Raw genomic sequence first — 17260 nt, 5'->3', positions numbered from 1 at the left:
GAGCCTTCGCTCTGCAGACCTGCTGGGAGCCCTCTCTCCTCAGAGCAGAAGGTGCTAACATGCAGCCCCCCCAATCACACCCCTGAAAGAAAAGGGGCGGAGGGCGTGGCAGAGGGACAGGGTACCAAAAGAGGGGAAGCGAGAGTTGAATTGCTCGGTGAACCTGTAAGTGGATGCAGCACACCTTCATCAGCATGACTCAGCTACTGCTGTGTAACAAAGCACCACAAACCTAGTGCCTTAAAGCAATACGCGTTATCATCTCACAGTTGTGGGTCAGGAGTCTTGATTGGCTTACCTGGGTCCTGTGCTCAGGGTCCCTCAGGAGGCTGCAATCCAGGTTGTCAGTCCAGGCTGGGTTTTATCCAAAGGCTCGACTAGGGAGGGGCCCACTGTTAGGACCCCTCACGTGGTCGGTGGGCTTCGCTGCTTGCTGGCTGTTCCTTGCCACGTGGGCCTGTCCAACATGACGGCTCACTGCATCAAAGCCAGCAAGGGAGTCAGCTGGCAACATGGAAATCATAGGCTGTGCAGCCTAACCACGGAAGTGACTCCATCACTTTCCCAGAGTTCTGTTGGTCAGAACCTGCCACGAGGCCAGCCTGCTCTCCAGGGGGTGGGGAGCAGGAGGCGGGGCTACATGGGGGCCACTCTGGGGCCTGCCTGCCACAGACAACATTAATAACAGCACGTCAGCCCCAGGGGCTCTACAAAGAGACAGCACTATTTGTAAGTGCTTGCATGGGCCAGATACACTGGGAGGTGCTTTATGACCACAAAGTGTGGTTCCCTGTGCCCTTAACTGACAGATTGAGGATGCCGAGGCTGCACTGAGCAAGATAACCCGGGTCAGGGGGCAGAGGTAATCTCCAAAGCAAAGACACCTGCTCATGTTACCCACTGAAGACTCTGGGGAATTTGCCCTCAGCACAGAGGTGCTTTGGATACTGAAAGGGCAGGTGTGAGTCCAAAGGGAAACGTGGTTTCTACCCAGAAGTCTCCATCAGAAAGGCTGGATGGGTGAGGGCCCCGCCCCTGCCCCTATCGGGACAGACCATCGTATCCACCTCCTACCGCCATCTCCCAGGGCCTGATGTGGGGCCCACAGAACTGGCATGACTGGGGAAATGACGGCTGGATGAATGCTATTCACTGGTCCCCTGAGGCCTTCAGGGAGCCTCCGGCTCACCCCCCTCGGGGTCTGGAGACCCTCTAGCACTGCACGGAAGCTCCTCCCTTCCCGTCAGAGGCACCCAGACCACAGCCTACTGATGTTATACAACTATCCATGCTGGGTGCCCCTTTCCTGCCGTGGGCCGACCGCGCTTTGCAACGCACCATCAGGGGATCTGCCGCTCGGAGCCCTGCCTTGAAGGCCTAATAACCAGGTGACAGCTGTGGAGGAATCACAGACCAACTGGAGAAACCTGAGTGGGTCCAACCATTCGACAAACTGAAATTTACTGAGATTTTAAAAGTGGAAGTTGTTGGTCAAAAACAGACAAATGAAAAGGGATGAATTGTACAGTAAGCCTTATCTCAATTTTTCTAAAATTTAGTTTTAAAAAACCGGTGCGGGGAGGGATGCATGGAACGAGGCAACAGAAGGTCGAGCAGGCCGCTGGGAAGGAGGAAGAGGGTCAGAAGGGCCCTCTTTGGAACCACGTTCCAGACCCAGAGGCCGAGGCGAGTGGGACCAGGAGCGGCAAGGACATCTCCTCCGGGAGGGCCCAGCGCGGTGCAGGGCAGCCCACATGTGATCCAGCAGCGTCTCAGGAGGAGCCAAGGGACAGGAAACCCCTCCAAACTCACTCTAGCTGCCTGGACGCCTCCACCTCACGGCAACAACAAGAGGCCCAGTCCACCTGAGCCCCAAGGTTGGAGCAGCCTCCAAGGCCCCCCAGGGCTGTGGGAGCAGGCAGTGACAGAGAGGGGGAGACACAAGAGGGCGGAGAGGCCGTGGCACCAGGTGACTGCCAAGGCTGGCCGCCCCTGCCCGGGCCCAAGCAGAGACGAGCAGGACGCCAGGGAAGCCACGCTTCACTTCCTCTAAGCTGACACACACGCCTCCGAGCAGCACACATACGCTTAGAGGTGTGTGTGTCATGCAGTGGAGCTCACGAGGGGCGTACAGCGGGCCCACCCCCACCCACGCCAAGCCCACATCTAGGTCCCAAGGCCTCCTCGGCCCCGCAGGGTCCTGGGCCTGAGCCCCAGCCAGGGCCACAGGTGGAGTACCTGCCCGCCTGCCCAGCTCCTCCCTGCACTCAGCCTGGGCTGGCCTCTGTCCTGAGGATTCCTCTTGGGCCAAGGGGGGCTGCACAGGGGTCCCTCAATTAACACAACCAGCAGCAGAGAACTCCGAGCTCAGAGTGGCCACCAGCCGGAGACCCACGTTCCACTGAAGCCTGGCTCTCAGGGCACTCTCTCTGGGGCGCAAGAACCCGCTCCAGGGCAGCACCTAGTGGCGCACAGCGGCACTGCCCGCTGAAACCCTCTTAACCCTGCGGTCCAGGCCAGCACTCGCCAAGGCTCCACCTCCACCGGAGAGGGAGTCCCTGAAAACACCAGGCCAGCAGAGGCAGTCAAATAGGCGGCACGGAGCATGGGGTGGGGCGTTTGTAAGGGGCCCTGGGGCTCTCCAGGGAGGGGACGCTGGGAACACGGGCCTCCAGCAGCTACTCCGTGGGGCCCACCCGAGAGGTGCTGTCCTGAAGGCAGCACTGGGGGAGGGAGTGACACGGGGCAGGGCAGTGGGTGGGACCCCCGCCGAAGAGTCAGCGCTGTGCGTTGACAGGGAGCTGGAGAGGAGGGGATGGTTCCACAGCCTGCCGCTGCAGGAGGCTCCAGGCGGCCACAGCTCTTCCCCCCTTCCCGGCCCCCAGCGGGCCTGCCTCAGGGAGAGAGTGGAGACTCAGCTTTGCAGATGTTTCCTTTACTGCATCCAGGCGCTGTGCCCTGCCACACACTGCCCCCAATACAACCCCTAGACCCACATCTCCTCGAGGGCTGCGTCATCTCCTCAGCTCTGGCCCTGGTGCCCAGCCCCAGGCTGGGGGCCCTGCGAGGGGCTGGGGTATCTGAAGAGCTGGGCTCAGAGACCACCTCCACCACGGACCCTGGAGGAGCAGCCATCCGTCTCCAGAACAGGAGGAGCCGGGGTGTCGAGCAGAGGCCCCTCCAAGTCTGAGCCCCAGGGGCGAGCCCAGGGCACTCAGACACCCCCGTCCCCACACCAAGGCTCCAAGCACTCAGACCACATGGAGGTCCTGCAGCCGCTGACCCAGGCCCTGCACATGGAGGCTGCCACCCCTACACCCTGCCACATGTGAGGCATCTGTGTCCACCACGGCCAGAGCTGCCTTGGTGGTGTCAACCTCTTGCAGAGTTCCTGTGGTGATGCTGTCCCAGAAGCCCCCAGAGTCGAGATGCAGGAGGGAGGGGCTGAGCTGGGGCCTGTGGGGGGAAGACTCGGGTTGCACAGAGAAGGCCCACATCAGCCACATCCTCCTGGTGCAGAGCCGGGCCAAAGCCCTCCCCTCAGCCGTGGACTCCTGGGCCATGTGGAGCGCATCCAGGGCCACACCAGGGTGACGGGGGGCTCCCCCCGGGGTGCAGGACACTGTGCCCCGAGCGGCCCTAGCGGAGGCTGCACTCCCCCCCCTGCAGCTTCTCCTGCTCCATGGCGCGCACCAAATCCTGCACAAATAGCATCTCGGAGGCCACCTGCTTGGCCAGCGCCTCGTAGCGGTTCTCGAGGCGGCTGAAGCGGCGCCTGAGCCCGCTGGCCCCCAGCAGGGCGCCCTTGGCCTCCTCCTGGGCCTGCCGCTGGAGCGCCTCCGTCTTGTGCAGCTCCTGGCGCAGCCGCCGCAGGTCCTGGCCGATGCTCTCGTTCTCCTCGCGGTACCAGGCCTCCTTCTCCTCGTAGATTGCCGTCAGCGCCTCGATGTCCTCGTGGAACAGGCGCCGGCTGTGCTCGAGCCCACGCAGGCCCTCCTCGGCCACTGCCACCTCCTCCAGCACCTTGGAGAAGCGCTCGAAGTTGACGTAGGTGTTGTTGGGGGGCATGCTCGAGTGCGACTTGATGGTGTACTCCTTGAGGCGGGCCGTCTTCAGGCGCCGCCGCTCCGGCTTGCGGCCACTGTCCTCCCGCCGCACGTTCCGCCGCCGGATCGCCTGCAGCGGGAGGGGAGGGTGCCTTGGACTGGGGGGCCGGCAGGGGGAGACCCCCCCGGCCCACGCCCGGCCCTCCGCTCGCTTTTCGTCGGCACTGAGCCCTGCCCATTCACGTACACGTGCTCCTGGTGCTTCCACGCTCTGACAGCCGAGCCGAGAATGGATGGCAGACTACCTGGCCGTGCCACAGACCACAGAGCCAAAAGCATTTACTCTCTGGCTCTTTACAGAGGTTGCCAACCCTAACCCGGGCCTGGAGGTGACCCCTTTCTGGGAAGTTCTGGGGAGGGAGCTCTGCTACGTGCAGAGGGGCCGTGGACTCCAGCCGGCGCCTCCGTGAGATGGCTCCAACACCACGTCCATGCACACCCCGCACCCCACACTGTCCGGGTCCGCTCCCCTGGGGACCCTCCCCCATGCCAGGGGCTGCTCACACCTGCCATGCCTACGTGGGGGCAGCCCCACTGCCTCACCTTGATCCAGGAATGCTCCAGGCTCTGGGCAATGGTCATTCTCCTCCTGGAAGAGCCCCCAACCTTAGTTAGTTGCACGTGGGCCACTTTACCATCCTCCCCAACGCAGACAGCAGGAAGGGGTGAGCCATACTCTCCCTGCTGCAGCTCTGGCTCTCAGCCCCACCTGTGGCTGACTCAGGCACCCACCCCTGGGGACCCTCCCAAGTCCCTAAAGTCACCCTCCAGCCCAGCAGCAAGTCCCTGAAATGACCGTGAAAATACAGGCACCATGAAGAGCTTCCACTCTGCTTGGCCAACCATAAGGAGCCCATCAAGGGGACTGGGGGTGCAGACTCCAGGGTCTCCATGTTTTCTGAGGGGTTTCATTCACAGTGTTGACACCTAACACTGGGGTCTCACAACTCAGGCACCTATAGGAGGAGGCTGGGGAGGACTGTGGCCCACGGGAGCACCTCTGTGTGAATGAAGGCTCCGTGCTGCCAGCACAATTAGATTTTTTTTCTAGGAAAAAAACAAATAGTAATCTGGAATCTTATAAAAAACCTCCTATCTCAAACGTTGGCCACAGATTCAAAGCTTAAGGACAGCTTCTTAAGAGGGCCGACCGGGCTTCCCTGGTGGTGCAGTGGTTGGGAGTCCGCCTGCCGATGCAGGGGACAAGGGTTCGTGCCCCGGTCCGGGAAGATCCCACGTGCCGTGGAGCGGCTGGGCCCGTGAGCCGTGGCCGCTGGGCCTGCACGTCCAGAGCCTGTGCTCTGCAACTGGAGAGGCCACAACAGAGAGAGGCCCACGTACCCGCAAAAAAAAAAAAAAAAAGGGCCGACCTAACTCCTCTGTGCTATCTCCAGCCCAAAGCAGAAGCTGCGCCCAATTCCCAATAACAGGAAGGTGGCGGCTCGGACGGATGTGTTACTTGTCCTCGGCCAGAGCGCCCATCCTGGGGGCCTTGCCAGGCCCTCCCTGCCCAGCCCAGCGCCCCTACTTGGGGTCTTTGACGAGCAGCCGGCGGATGAAGTCCTTGGCCAGCTCGCTGGTGTTGCTGAAGTACTCCTCGTCAAAGTCGTAGTTCACGGCCGAGATGTTGGTCAGGGTCTCCTGCTTGGTCTCTCCCAGGAATGGTGACGCGCCACTCAAACTGGAAGGCGGACACCGGGCTCAGTGGGGCCGGACATCCCTGCAGTCACCCCACAACAAGGCCACTGCCCAGGCCACCACCCGACTCCGCCATGCCCATAAAGGGGGCAGACGTGGAGGAAGGGCGATGCCGGGCCCCGGGCCACCAACCACAACTGTGCCCAGCCTCCAACCAGAGGCAGTGAAAATCCACTGCCCAGCCAGTGAGGGGTGCTGAAACGAGTGGGCAAAATCTCTGCAGAATCTCAAGGCAGCTACGTAGACGCACAGCCTCGAAGCACTTCCCTGAAGCGTGTAGTAGTTAGAGGGAAAACGGCTAACTTTGCGGGGAGGTGGCGGGGAGTCCTGGCCGACACTGCAGACGTCATGTGTCTTCCAGACATGCTGCACTGAGGCCACAGCACCACACTGTGAGGTTATGGGTACGTGATGCTGTGACTTAGGGTGACAAATGTATATGTGGTCTTCACTCCAATCCTCAGTACACAGATCCAAAAACCCTTGTCATTTCCTAAAACCCAAGGTGGCAGCATCTTCTGTTATAATATTTGGTCTTTGTTCCCTTTCCTAAAACAGCTCGGGGTTTGAGATGAAAGGAGTGTTTTTGTTGTTCACAACAAGCCCCCTCCAACCACACCTGAGTTGATGCCACTGAGGTGACTTTGGAACGGCCCTAAGGAGGGGGCTGGTGGCCAGGGAACCAGCAAGTGGGGTTACAGTGATGGAACTTTCATCCTCATGCCGTCCCGGCCCAGGGCCTTGCACGGTTGTTTCACACAATGAGGCCCTGCCTTCTGAACTCTCCTGAACACACCTCTCTCTCCTGCACAAATTCATTCATTCACTCATGCATTCGTCCATCCATCCAGAGTTCCCAAGTGCCACGACACGTCAGAGAACTGAGGGTGCTGCCTTCCACTTGCTGTCCCCACACAGAAGCCTCCCTACCCTCCTCTTGACCCAGCAGGGCCCCGGGAGGGGGCAGGAAGTGCCGAGCAGGTACTCACAGGATGTAGGTGATGACGCCAATGCTCCTGGAAGAGAACACACAGAGGAGATGGGGGTCAGCTCAGCCAGGGGCACAGCACCCCAACCCCAGAGCCCCAAGGGGGCTGGGGGGCCCAGAGCCCGGTCGGCAGCAGGCCCATCAGCCCCAGGGACCCTCTCCCTCCAGGGGCTGCACAGCCCCCAGCAAGGCCCTCGCTCTGCTCAGAGGGTCTCAGGACTGGACACGGAAGCACCTTTGACCACACCTGCCTGTTCAGGCTCAAACTGGCCAGGGTCGGGGCGGTGTGGACAGAGCCCAAAGGCACCACAGACGTGGGGCCCTCGACGGGGCTGCTGTGGCCGAGGGTAGGGCTGGCAAACTCCTTCTCTAAAGGGCGAGACGCTGAGCGGGGCTTTGGGGGCCACAGATGGTCTCTGCCACACGTTTGTGTGTTTTTAACACCCTCCAGAAACGTGAGAACCATTCCGAGCTCATGGGCCTGGGTCGTCGGCCAACCCTGTTCTAAGGCAGCAGTCTGTCCTGCCCCTGCCCCACAGCTCCAAGACCAGGAGAACAGGCTACACCCCGGCCTGCGGCTGTGACCGGCAGCTCCTGGGGACAGATGGGGGATGCCCTGAGGAGAAGCAACGAGGGCAGCCCTGGGCCCGCCGCCCCCCACTCACCACATGTCCGCCTCCAGACCCAGGGGCTCGTAGTTGACAATCTCGGGAGCTGCAGAGACAGGGAGACAGGGTCAGGTGCCGGGTATGGCTAAGGGGGAACCAGCGGACAGTGCCCACTCAGGCAAGGCTGGCCCTCGGCAGGGAAAGCCGGGACGGTGACAGCACCAACGCCAGGCCTTAAGTTCCCCGTGTCCAGCGCCAGGGCCAGGAAGGGAAACCTGAGGCCAGTGGGCGTGCCTCACCCCATGCCAGCTGGAAATCCTCCAGTGCCCCCAAGGCCCACACCGGGCCTTACCCACGAACTCCGGGGTGCCAAAGATGTTCTTGAACTCGTTCCCTGCTTCGATTTTGTGGGCGATGCCAAAGTCGATGAGCTTGATCCGCGGGTTGGGCACATTTTTATCCAGGAGCATGATGTTCTCTGGCTGGAGGCAGGGCGGGAAGGCAGGATGCTGGGCGGGAGGCAGTGCTGCTGCTGGCCCGCCACCTCAGGGAACAGCACCAGGTTGTCCCTGAGCACCTCCCAATCCCAGCATGCGGGGTTTGTGCAGGCTGACCCCGCACAGGTCCAGGCCTGAGCCAGTCCGTCTCCCCAGTGCCCCGGGCAAGGACATCCTGTGCCGAGGGGAGGTGGACCCTCTCGGCCCCCATCCTCACCCTCCCTGGTCAGGCTGGTCCCCAGCTTTGTCCTGAGGGCCCAGCGGGGCTACCTTGAGGTCGAAGTGGGCGATACGCTTGGAGTGCAGGTAATGGACGCCGTCCAGGATCTGCTTGAGGAACTGGGTGGCCTCGTCCTCTGTCAGCGACTCCTTCTCCGCCAGGAAATCGAAGAGCTCCCCGCCCGAGACCAGCTCCAGGATGAGCACCACGTCGGTCTTGTTCTCAAAGATGTCGTGCAGCGTGATGATGTTGGGGTGCCGGATCTCCCGCAGGATGTTCACCTCCCGCTCGATCTCCTCCCGGCTGACCCCCCGGCGGCTGGACGACAAGCGGCGCTTCTTGATGAACTTGGCCGCGTACTCCTTCCCGGTGCCCTTCTGCCGGCATTTCCGCACAATCGCAAACTGGCCGCTGCAGGGACAGAGGGGCAGGGGAGAGTGGGGAGTGGGCGCCGAGAGGGACACAGGACTCTTGGGACCAGGCCGCGCTCGGATGACGCAACCTCCTGGGACAGTTCGTCCCAGCTCCTGGCGCCATGCTGAGGTGCACCCCACCAGCTGGAGAATGCACCCCACCCAGCAGGGGTGCTCCCACGCGAGTGCAAATTGGTGCATAATACAGTGGCTACCTGGCGTTTCTGCAGCAGTGAAAGAACAGAAACAGCTCCACGTTTATCAAAAGGGAGCTGGACTCCCATCATGGTAAGTCAGGCAGAATTTTCGCAGTCTTGGAAAAGAACGACTCTCCACGTGCTGACCAGAAAGACACCCATGGACTTCCTGGGTGGTGCAGTGGTTAAGAATCCACCTGCCAATGCAGGGGGCATGGGTTCAAGCCCTGGTCTGGGAAGATCCCAAATGCCGCACAGCAACTACGCCCGTGCGCCACAACTACTAAGCCTGCGCTCTAGAGCCCGCGAGCCACAACTACTGAGCCCGTGTGCCACAACTACTGAAGTCCGCGTGCCTAGAGCCCGTGCTCTGCAACAAGAAGAGCCATGGCAATGTGAAGGCTGTGCACCGCAACGAAGAGTAGCCCCTGCTCACTGCAACTAGAGAAAGCCCATGCACAGCAACGAAGACCCAACACAGCCAAAGATAAATAGTTAAAATAATAAAATAATTTTAAAAAAAGAAAAGAAAAGACAGATACCCGTGAAGACCGGCTCAGTGAAGACAACTGCAGGATAACACAAGGAACAAGATTTTTCTGGGTAAAAAAGGTACATGCTGTACCCACCTATACAGGTATGTTTATGTGTGTAGATGCCGGAAAAGAGGTCTGAAGGACACACACCAAGCTGTGAGCAAGAGACATCTCTGAGGAGCGCGACTGAGGGCAGTGAAAAGGGGTTTTTACTTTTTATTTGATATGACTCTATAAGATTCAACTTCTCACAGCATTATTTCATCATTGTTTAAAATCTAAGAAAAGATAAAAAACCACTGAGTTCAAAAGAGCTTCTTATTCAGGGACTTCCCTGGAGTGCAAGTGTTTAAGACTCCATGCTCCCAGTGCAGGGGGCACGGGGCCAATCCCTAGTCGGGGAACTAAGATCCCGCATGCCATGTGGCTCTGCCAAAAAATAAATAAATAAAAGGATGTCTATCACTTTAAAAAAAAAGAGCTTCTTATTCAATAGGCAGAGTGAAAGAAGTACACACATTTTCACAACAAGAGAGAAGAGTGAGGATGTGGAGAAACCAGAACCCAGGTGCATGGCTGGTAGGAGTGTGAGACGGGGCAGCCGCAGTAGAAAACAGTCTGGCGGTTCCTCAAAAGGTGAAACATGGAGTTACCATCGGACCCAGGAACATCGCTCCACAGAAACTTGCACACAAATGTGCACAGCACCATTATTCACAGTAGCCATAAGATGGAAATAACCCAAATGTCCCTCAACGGATGATGGATACACAAAATGTGGTCCCTCCACACACAGGCACATCACTCAGCCATGAAGAGGAGAGAGGCACTGACACTCGCTGCAACGTGGATGGACCCTGAGAACACAATGCTCAGTGAGAGAAACCAGACACAGAAGGACACACAGGGTGTGATTCCATTGGTGGGAAACGTCCAGAACAGGCAAATCCACAGACACAGGAGGTGGATTCCTGGTTGTTGGGCTGGGGGAGGGAATGGGGGTGTGCCTGCTCATGGGGATGAGGTTTCCTTTTGGAGTGATGGAAACGTTCTGAAAGTATTTAATGGTGATGGTTGTAAGACCCTGTGAATGTACGAAAGATCATTAAATTGTACACTTTAAATGAGTAAATTGTATGGTGTGTGACTTGTATCTCAAGACCCCTGGTATCTGAAGAGAAAGAGAAACTCTCTTTACTGCACTCCAGGGAGCTGTCCAATGTCCGTATTCTTTCGTTATCTAGGAACTTACGTTAACTTCCTTTCTTTCACTCAAGAACTGAGTGAAAAAGGCCAGAGGGTAAATATTTTAAGCTTTACGGGCTATGTGGTCTCTGTCACAATTCTTGTGTGTTTTTATAACCCTTTAAACAAGGAAAAAACCATCCTACGTTTGTGGGCGGGCCATACTGAACTAGGTGAGGGCCGGATGTGGCCCAAAGGCCATGGGTCGTGCACCCCAGCCTCCAGAGGATACATGAACACACACGTGAGCAGAGAAACTAATTCTAAGACAGAAGGCACACATTCCAGACAAGAAACATCAACCAGGCGCCACTGGGGGTCAAGGGAAAGGAGACTAGGTGACTACGTGACATCTTGTGGAAATGGGGGACGAGCACGCAGAGGAAGGAATTGTGCAGACGGGCCTTGGGGACAGGAGGGGTCTCTTAAGTTGGTGACAGCACAGGGAGGACAGGCCAGACAGAACGAGAAACGAGTGAGGGGCGCCTCTGCCAAGCCAGCAGGGCCCTCAGAAAAGCCAAGGGACCCAACTGGGTGTGTCCCAGTAAGTGGACCTCACTGGGATGCCCAGGACCACCTGCAGCCAGCAAACACCTGAAGCGCTGCCCTCGTGAGCATCAAGACACAAAGGCGCCCACGGCAGACCACTGCAGACATGCTCCGAGCACACTCAGGCAGGTGGGGATCAAGGTGGGGAGTGCAAATTATTACCAACCAAGGTAGGCTAAGTAAGGGTCCACATCCGAATCCCCAGAACCTGTGGACACGTCATCTCATGGGGCAGAGGGCCTTTACAGACAGAATTAAGTTAAGGCCCCTGAGATGGGGATGACCTTGGATTCCCTGGGGGGCCCAGTGTCATCACAGGGTCCTTGTAAGAGGGAGGCGGGAGGATCAGAGGCAGAGCGAGATGGGAGATGCTGCGCTGCTGGCTGTGAGGATGCAGGAGAGGCTGCGAGCCAGGGATGCGGCGCCTCTAGAAGCTGGAGAAGGCAGGAACCAATGCTGCCCTGGAGCCTCCGGAAGGACCAGCCCTGCAGGTCCATTTTAGACTCCTGACTCCCAGACCTTTATGATAATAAATGGGTGTTCTTCTAAGCCACTAAGTTCTGGTAATTTGTTACAGCAGCAACAAGACACTCAAACACTAGTATAAAAGCCAAGAGCACAGGTCAGACGAGAAGTGTCAAGTGTCCCTGATCAAGCCTCGCCCCCCGCTCAGAAATCCACGCTATGCTCTTGCCCCCACCTCCACATCTTAGCTAACATTCCCCACACCTGAAAGGCCTTTCCCCCTCCCCTCTGCCGACATCAACCAAGCAAGTTCTTCCAGGTCCACCTTCCATCCCACGATGACGCCTGACGGTAATAACTTCGAGGGCTGAGTGTTCGCCACGTGCCAGGAACACTGCTAAGCACTGGACGTGTGGCCTGATTCTCAAATACAAGGATTTTTCTCCCCTCTAGCTTTATTCCAAGCTGAACTAACAAAAAAACTAACAAAGAAAGAGTTCATGGGAAGAGGGACAAAGACACTGTTAGGTGCTGAATTGTGTCCCCCAAAATCCTAACCCCCAGAACCTCAAAATGTGAGGTAATTAAGTACAAATGAGATCACTGGCGTGGGTCCTAATCCAGTATGACTGGTGTCCTTATAAGGAGATTATAATAAGGACAGGAGATTAGGATACAGACATGCACAGAGGAAGAAAATGTGAGGACATGGGGAGAAGGCAGCCGTCTACACACCAAGGAGAGAGGCCTCAGAGGGAACCAAGCCTGCTGACACCTCGACGTTGGACGTCCAGCCTTCAGCACCGTGAGAGAATCAACCTCCACTGTTCAGGCCCTCCAGTCTGAGGCACTTTGCTACAGCAGCCCGAGCTGACGAATACAGACACACACAGCTCTCCATGACGTGGAAACCAGGCTGGAGGTCTACAATGACCAACAACAGATTCATTTATTTCCCAAGACTGTCCAGGTGACTTGAATTAGGAGGAAAGAACCCTCCATACACATCTGCACAGGCGCACAAAGAAACTCACTCCCAGTTCAGTCAGCCCGTGACTCTTGGGACAAGGAAACATGACCGTGCTTTGCTCGAGACAGGCAGAAGAAGCTGGACGCCCACCTCTGGTTACAGCACTGGCTCCAGCACGCCTGGGCTTTGCAGCCGGCAGGGCGTGGCCTCAAGGTCTGAATCCTGCCTGGCCACTTTTAGTCTGTATAGCCTTGGGCAAGACGCTTCCCTGCTCTCAGCCTCAGTTTCTTTATCTATAAAATGAGGATAATAACAGTACCTGCCTGGCAGGGCCTTTCACAGACGAATGGAAATGTAACAAAAAAACAGCCCAGGACTCAGATGTCCAAACATCTGTAATTTATACAAATTGCAGCACAGTATGCACAGTGTTCTGTGGCATTAATCCTTCACCTCATGTGTCTCCAAGAATGTTCCGGATCATTACATAGGGCAGCGCTGTCCAAGATGGCAGCTACTGGCCACATGGAAGCTGTCCAGCCCATTCGAATTGACATGTGCTGTGAGTGTACAAGACACACCAGATTTCAAAGGTGCACATCAATAAAAGGCAGTAAACTATTTCATTAGTAATTTCTATAATGATCACAAGCAAAATGATAACAGTTTGACATATTGGGTTAAATAAAATACATTATTAAAATCATTAAAATTAGGACTTCCCTGGAGGTCCAGTGGCTAAGACTCCACGCTCCCAATGTAGGGGGCCTGGGTTCGATCTCCAGTCAGGCAACTAGATCCCTCATGCACGCCACAACTAAGAAGTCCGCAAGCCACAACTGAAGACCCCACATGCCGCAACAAAGATCCCACGTGCCGCAACCAAGACCCAGTGCAGCCAAATAAATAAATTTTTAAAATTTAATTTAAAAAAGGTTAATTATTAAAAAAATTATTAAAATTGACACAGCTACTAGAAAATTTCAATAAACTCCCTACAAGGCTTGCATTATACAAGTTGCTGGGCTCTTTTTTTTATTTAACATTTTCATTGGAGTATAATTGCTTTACAATGGTGTGTTAGTTTCTACTGTATAATAAAGTGAATCAGCTATACATATACATATATCCCCATATCCCCTCCCTCTTGCGTCTCCCTCCCACCCTCCCTATCCCACCGTTCTAGGTGGTCACAAAGCACCGAGCTGATCTCCCTGTGCTATGCGGCTGCTTCCCACTAGCTATCTATTTTACATTCAGTAGTATACATAAGGCCATGCTACTCTCTCACTTCGTCCCAGCTTCCCCTTCCCCTCCCCGTGTCCTCAAGTCCATTCTCTATGTCTGCGTCTTTATTCCTGTCCTGCCCCTAGGTTCTTCAGAACCATTTTTTTTTTTTTTAGATTCCATATATCTGTGTTAGCATACAGCATTTGTTTTTCTCTTTCTGACTTACTTCACTCTGTGACAGACTCTAGGTCCATCCACCTCACTACAGATAACTCAATTTTGTTTCTTTTCAGGCTCTTTTTAATGGCTGCGTAATATTCCATCGATGAGGCTATGGTGCTGTGACAGGCACTGAAGAGGCTTCCTGTCTTTTGCTCACAGAAAGTCCTTATAGCAACTCTCCCTGTCCCTAGATCCTTAGGTCCATGTACGTACTACTTCCACGGAATTAACTCCTAGCAGCAGAATCAGTGGGTTAAAGGGAACATACATGGTATTTTTGCTGACTTTTGTCAAACTACTCTCAGCAGCAGGTCCTAATACATTTTCAACAACAGAGTCTGAGACTTTTTTGGGGGTGGGGAGACGGCCTGCATTCTCTACCACTCTATCGGAGGAAATTCCTAAAGGAGGGACTTCAGAATCCTAAATGAGCCCCATACACTCTCTCAGCAAAGGCCTGATGAACAGCTCAGTTATGGCTCAGTTATTTACATTCCATTCTGGTGACATCATGGGGCTGGCCAGCAACAAACTCACCAAATAAGGTCTGAAGCTCTGTGGGGTGGGGGGGAGGATGGTGCCTGGCAGGTCTGAGGGGAATGGGGGGAGGGGGCACTCCCAGGGGACGCTCCAAGGCCCAGCCCAGCAGGAAATCAGCTGCTGGCTGGATCGGGAAACCTCCGCTCTTTCCCACAAGAATGCCAACCATTGGCAAGGGTGTAGGCCCAGACGGGAGGCCTTCCCTGGAAACGTACGAGAGCCGGGGAGACTCAACTGCCCTCCCACAAGAGAGGATTAAAGAGAGGGACAGACCCTCACCAACAAAACCTGCCAACATCTACTGCTCTCACGCCAATTCCAAGCACCGTATTAGGTGCCATTTGTGCTCAGTTATGTTTCTCCCCAAAGGAAATGCACAGAGGATGTCAGAGCAAGAATTCCAGGCCCAGACTGACTGACTCCAAAGCCCAAACTCGTCCCACAGCACATGATATCGACTCATCCCTTCTTGGAGAGTGGGATAAAGGACAGGAGAGGAGATACACCCAGAAAACCCCACAGCGGGTCTCTCCCCTGGTCGGAGCCCCATCAGAGGGGAGAACTCACCTGCCCAGCTCCTCCCCCATCTCATAGTGGTCTTCCACATCTTCCTGCCTGAATGTGGACATAGCGGCCGGTCTGCCTTCCAGCACCTTCCACTCCAGTGCAAACCCAGTCACAGTGGCCCGGGGGACAGGACCTCAGGGAGTCCTCTAGCCGTGACCCTGGAGGAGGAGACAGGGAAATAAGAAAGGAGTGAGATGCCAGCCTTTACTTCTAGGTCAATGGAGTGACCTGCTCCCCCAAAAGAGGTTTCACATCACACCATGCTGAAATTCCACGGTCATTGTAGAAAGCACTTGCAGTTGGTGGCCGGGTCAATTCCATGTGTCGGCTCATTTAGATACCACACCACCCCGAGGTCAGTGTTAGCCCAGCTGTGCCACCTCCACCCCCATAGCTCCCAGCCACAGATCTCTGCTTCCGCACACAGCACCGCAGTCTTCTTCTGCCTCTCCCTCCTAGGCTTCTCCCAACCTGCTTGTCCAGAGCCCCACACACTCCCGCAAGTTCCCCACACTCTTCACACCCCCAAACGCTGGGGCTCCCTGATTCCCTGCCAGACCTCCAACACGCTTCCATCTCCCTACCCATCAGCGGCCTCAACCCCTCTTTCCCTTACCCACTAACCCCTCCTCCTCGGCTGGTCTCTTAAGACCCTCTGCAGCGCTGTGGGTAATCTCTTGCTCCCCCCAATCCTGAATTCCCCAGGAACTGGACAATAGTTTCCAAGCTCCTCCAAAGGCCCCGACCCGCTCTTGCTTCCCCTGACCTCCACCGTTCTAGCAAAGCTAACTTCTTCCTCCCCCCGTCCCCGAAGGCACCCCTCCAGGTTTCAAAGGCCCCACCCCGGTCTCCACACTCCCAACGGGCCTCCTCAAAGGGCCACAGCTGAGAGTCTCCTCCACCGTCCTTCTCCCCCGACCTTCTCCCAAGCTCCAAGGCAGACCCCGACGGCTTCCTTCAGAGACGCCTCAAAGCTCTCCCCAGTCCCTGACGTCCCTGCTTCAGCGTCCCAGAGACCGCCACGCCCCTCACAGGCCCCGGCCCAGCTTCTTCTCCCGCCCAGTCATCCCACGGGTCCCCAAACGTACCCCCCCGCTAAGATCCCCAAGGGCCCCCCCAACCCGCCATCCTCGGACCGAGCCCGCTCCGCACCCTCCTCGGCCCCGCGCCGCGAACCGGCCCCTCAGCCGCGCTGCCCGCCGCCGCGTCCTCAGGCCCCGCAGCCTTGGCTGCCTCGACGCGCCGACCCGTGCGACGTCACCGCGCCCTCCAGGGCCCGTCCCCAAGAGGTGGAGCCCACCACCCATTGGTCAGTGCGCCCGCCGCTCGTGAAGCCCGCCCACCGCCGCCTTCCAGGCCCAGGCCCTCGCGCGTCCCGCCCTCCTCACCAAAATGCTGCCTCGCCTTTTGCACAGGCTAGGCTTCCCGCAGGTGATTGGCTGTAATGAACGCCTGTCAAGCTTACGGAAGTTGGCTTTCCGACTTCCGGCCCCTGGACCGCCCCGCCCGTTCTCCTCTGACCGGGGTCCTGAAGCTGGGAGGCGGGATGCTGAAATCCTGCATCCCTATTCCTGCCTACCTTGGGCATGAGATAACGCGAATCCAAGGCCCAGCTCCGGCATGACAGCCGTGAGGTTAACCCTTGGCCTGCTTTAGTGCCTGAGTGGCAGTTTACTTCTCTGTAAAATGCTAACCATATTCCAAATACATAAAGATGCAAATTAGGAGATTGGTCTGGTGTTGCCATTAATGCTTGAGATTTTTTTTTCAATTTTTATTTATGTATTTATTTTTGGCTGTGTTGGGTCTTCGTTGCTAAGTGCGGACTTTCTCTAGTGGTGGCGAGCAGGGGCTACTCTTCGTTGCGGTGCGCGGGCTTCTCATTGCGGTGGCTTCTCTTGTTGCGGAGCACAGGCTCTAAGCGCGCGGGCTTCAGTAGTTGTGGCACGCAGGCTCAGTAGTTGTGGCGCAAGAGCTTAGTTGCTCCGCGGCATGTGGGATCTTCCCAGACCAGGGCTCGAACCCGTGTCCTCTGCATTGGCAGGCGGATTCTTTTTTGTTTTGTTTTGTCTTTTTGCGGTACGCACGCCTCTCACTGTCGTGGCCTCTCCCGTTGCGGAGCACAGGCTCCGGACGCGCAGGCTCAGCGGCCATGGCTCACAGGCCCAGCCGCTCCGCGGCATGTGGGATCCTCCCAGACCGGGGCACG

The 17260-nt window shown here is 56.8% G+C and overlaps 1 protein-coding gene across 3 annotated transcripts; it reads right to left on the bottom strand.

The window, feature by feature from the left end:
* Positions 1–1444: 1444 nt before the first annotated feature.
* On the bottom strand, positions 1445–16295 carry DAPK3 (death associated protein kinase 3). 3 transcript variants are annotated; one of them, XM_027085504.1, is made up of 9 exons: positions 16204–16295; positions 15052–15209; positions 8168–8528; positions 7753–7909; positions 7458–7506; positions 6794–6820; positions 5635–5787; positions 4650–4695; positions 1445–4176 (listed from the first exon to the last, which is right to left on the bottom strand). In XM_027085504.1, the coding sequence occupies exons 2-9, from the start codon at positions 15111–15113 to the stop codon at positions 3640–3642; spliced, it is 1392 nt and encodes a 463-aa protein (XP_026941305.1). In that variant the 5' UTR covers positions 15114–15209; positions 16204–16295; the 3' UTR covers positions 1445–3639. The 3 variants fall into 3 exon arrangements, with proteins under 3 accessions (XP_026941305.1, XP_026941307.1, XP_026941306.1); XM_027085506.1 differs by having other exon boundaries at positions 7753–7882; positions 16204–16294; XM_027085505.1 differs by lacking the exon at positions 16204–16295 and adding an exon at positions 15311–15836.
* Between the last annotated feature and the right edge of the window lie 965 nt (positions 16296–17260).

Source organism: Aethalodelphis obliquidens, unplaced genomic scaffold, assembly GCF_003676395.1.
Source record: "Aethalodelphis obliquidens isolate GAN/ISIS:26980383/991018 unplaced genomic scaffold, ASM367639v1 scaffold53, whole genome shotgun sequence".
NCBI classification, from domain to species: domain Eukaryota; kingdom Metazoa; phylum Chordata; class Mammalia; order Artiodactyla; family Delphinidae; genus Aethalodelphis; species Aethalodelphis obliquidens.
Note: the sequence above shows the minus strand (reverse complement) of the source record. Positions and strands in the feature narration are given on the sequence as shown.

Bases quoted from the DNA above. Each gene is read 5' to 3' on its own strand.
- DAPK3 (XM_027085504.1), bottom strand. From the start codon at position 15,113: ATGTCCACATTCAGGCAGGAAGATGTGGAAGACCACTATGAGATGGGG. The intron at 7,507-7,752 runs GTAAGGCCCGGT...CTGTCTCTGCAG, and splicing joins TGGCACCCCGGAGTTCGTGG to CTCCCGAGATTGTCAACTAC. The intron at 4,177-4,649 runs GTGAGGCAGTGG...CTCCCGCTGCAG, and splicing joins TGGAGCATTCCTGGATCAAG to GCGATCCGGCGGCGGAACGT.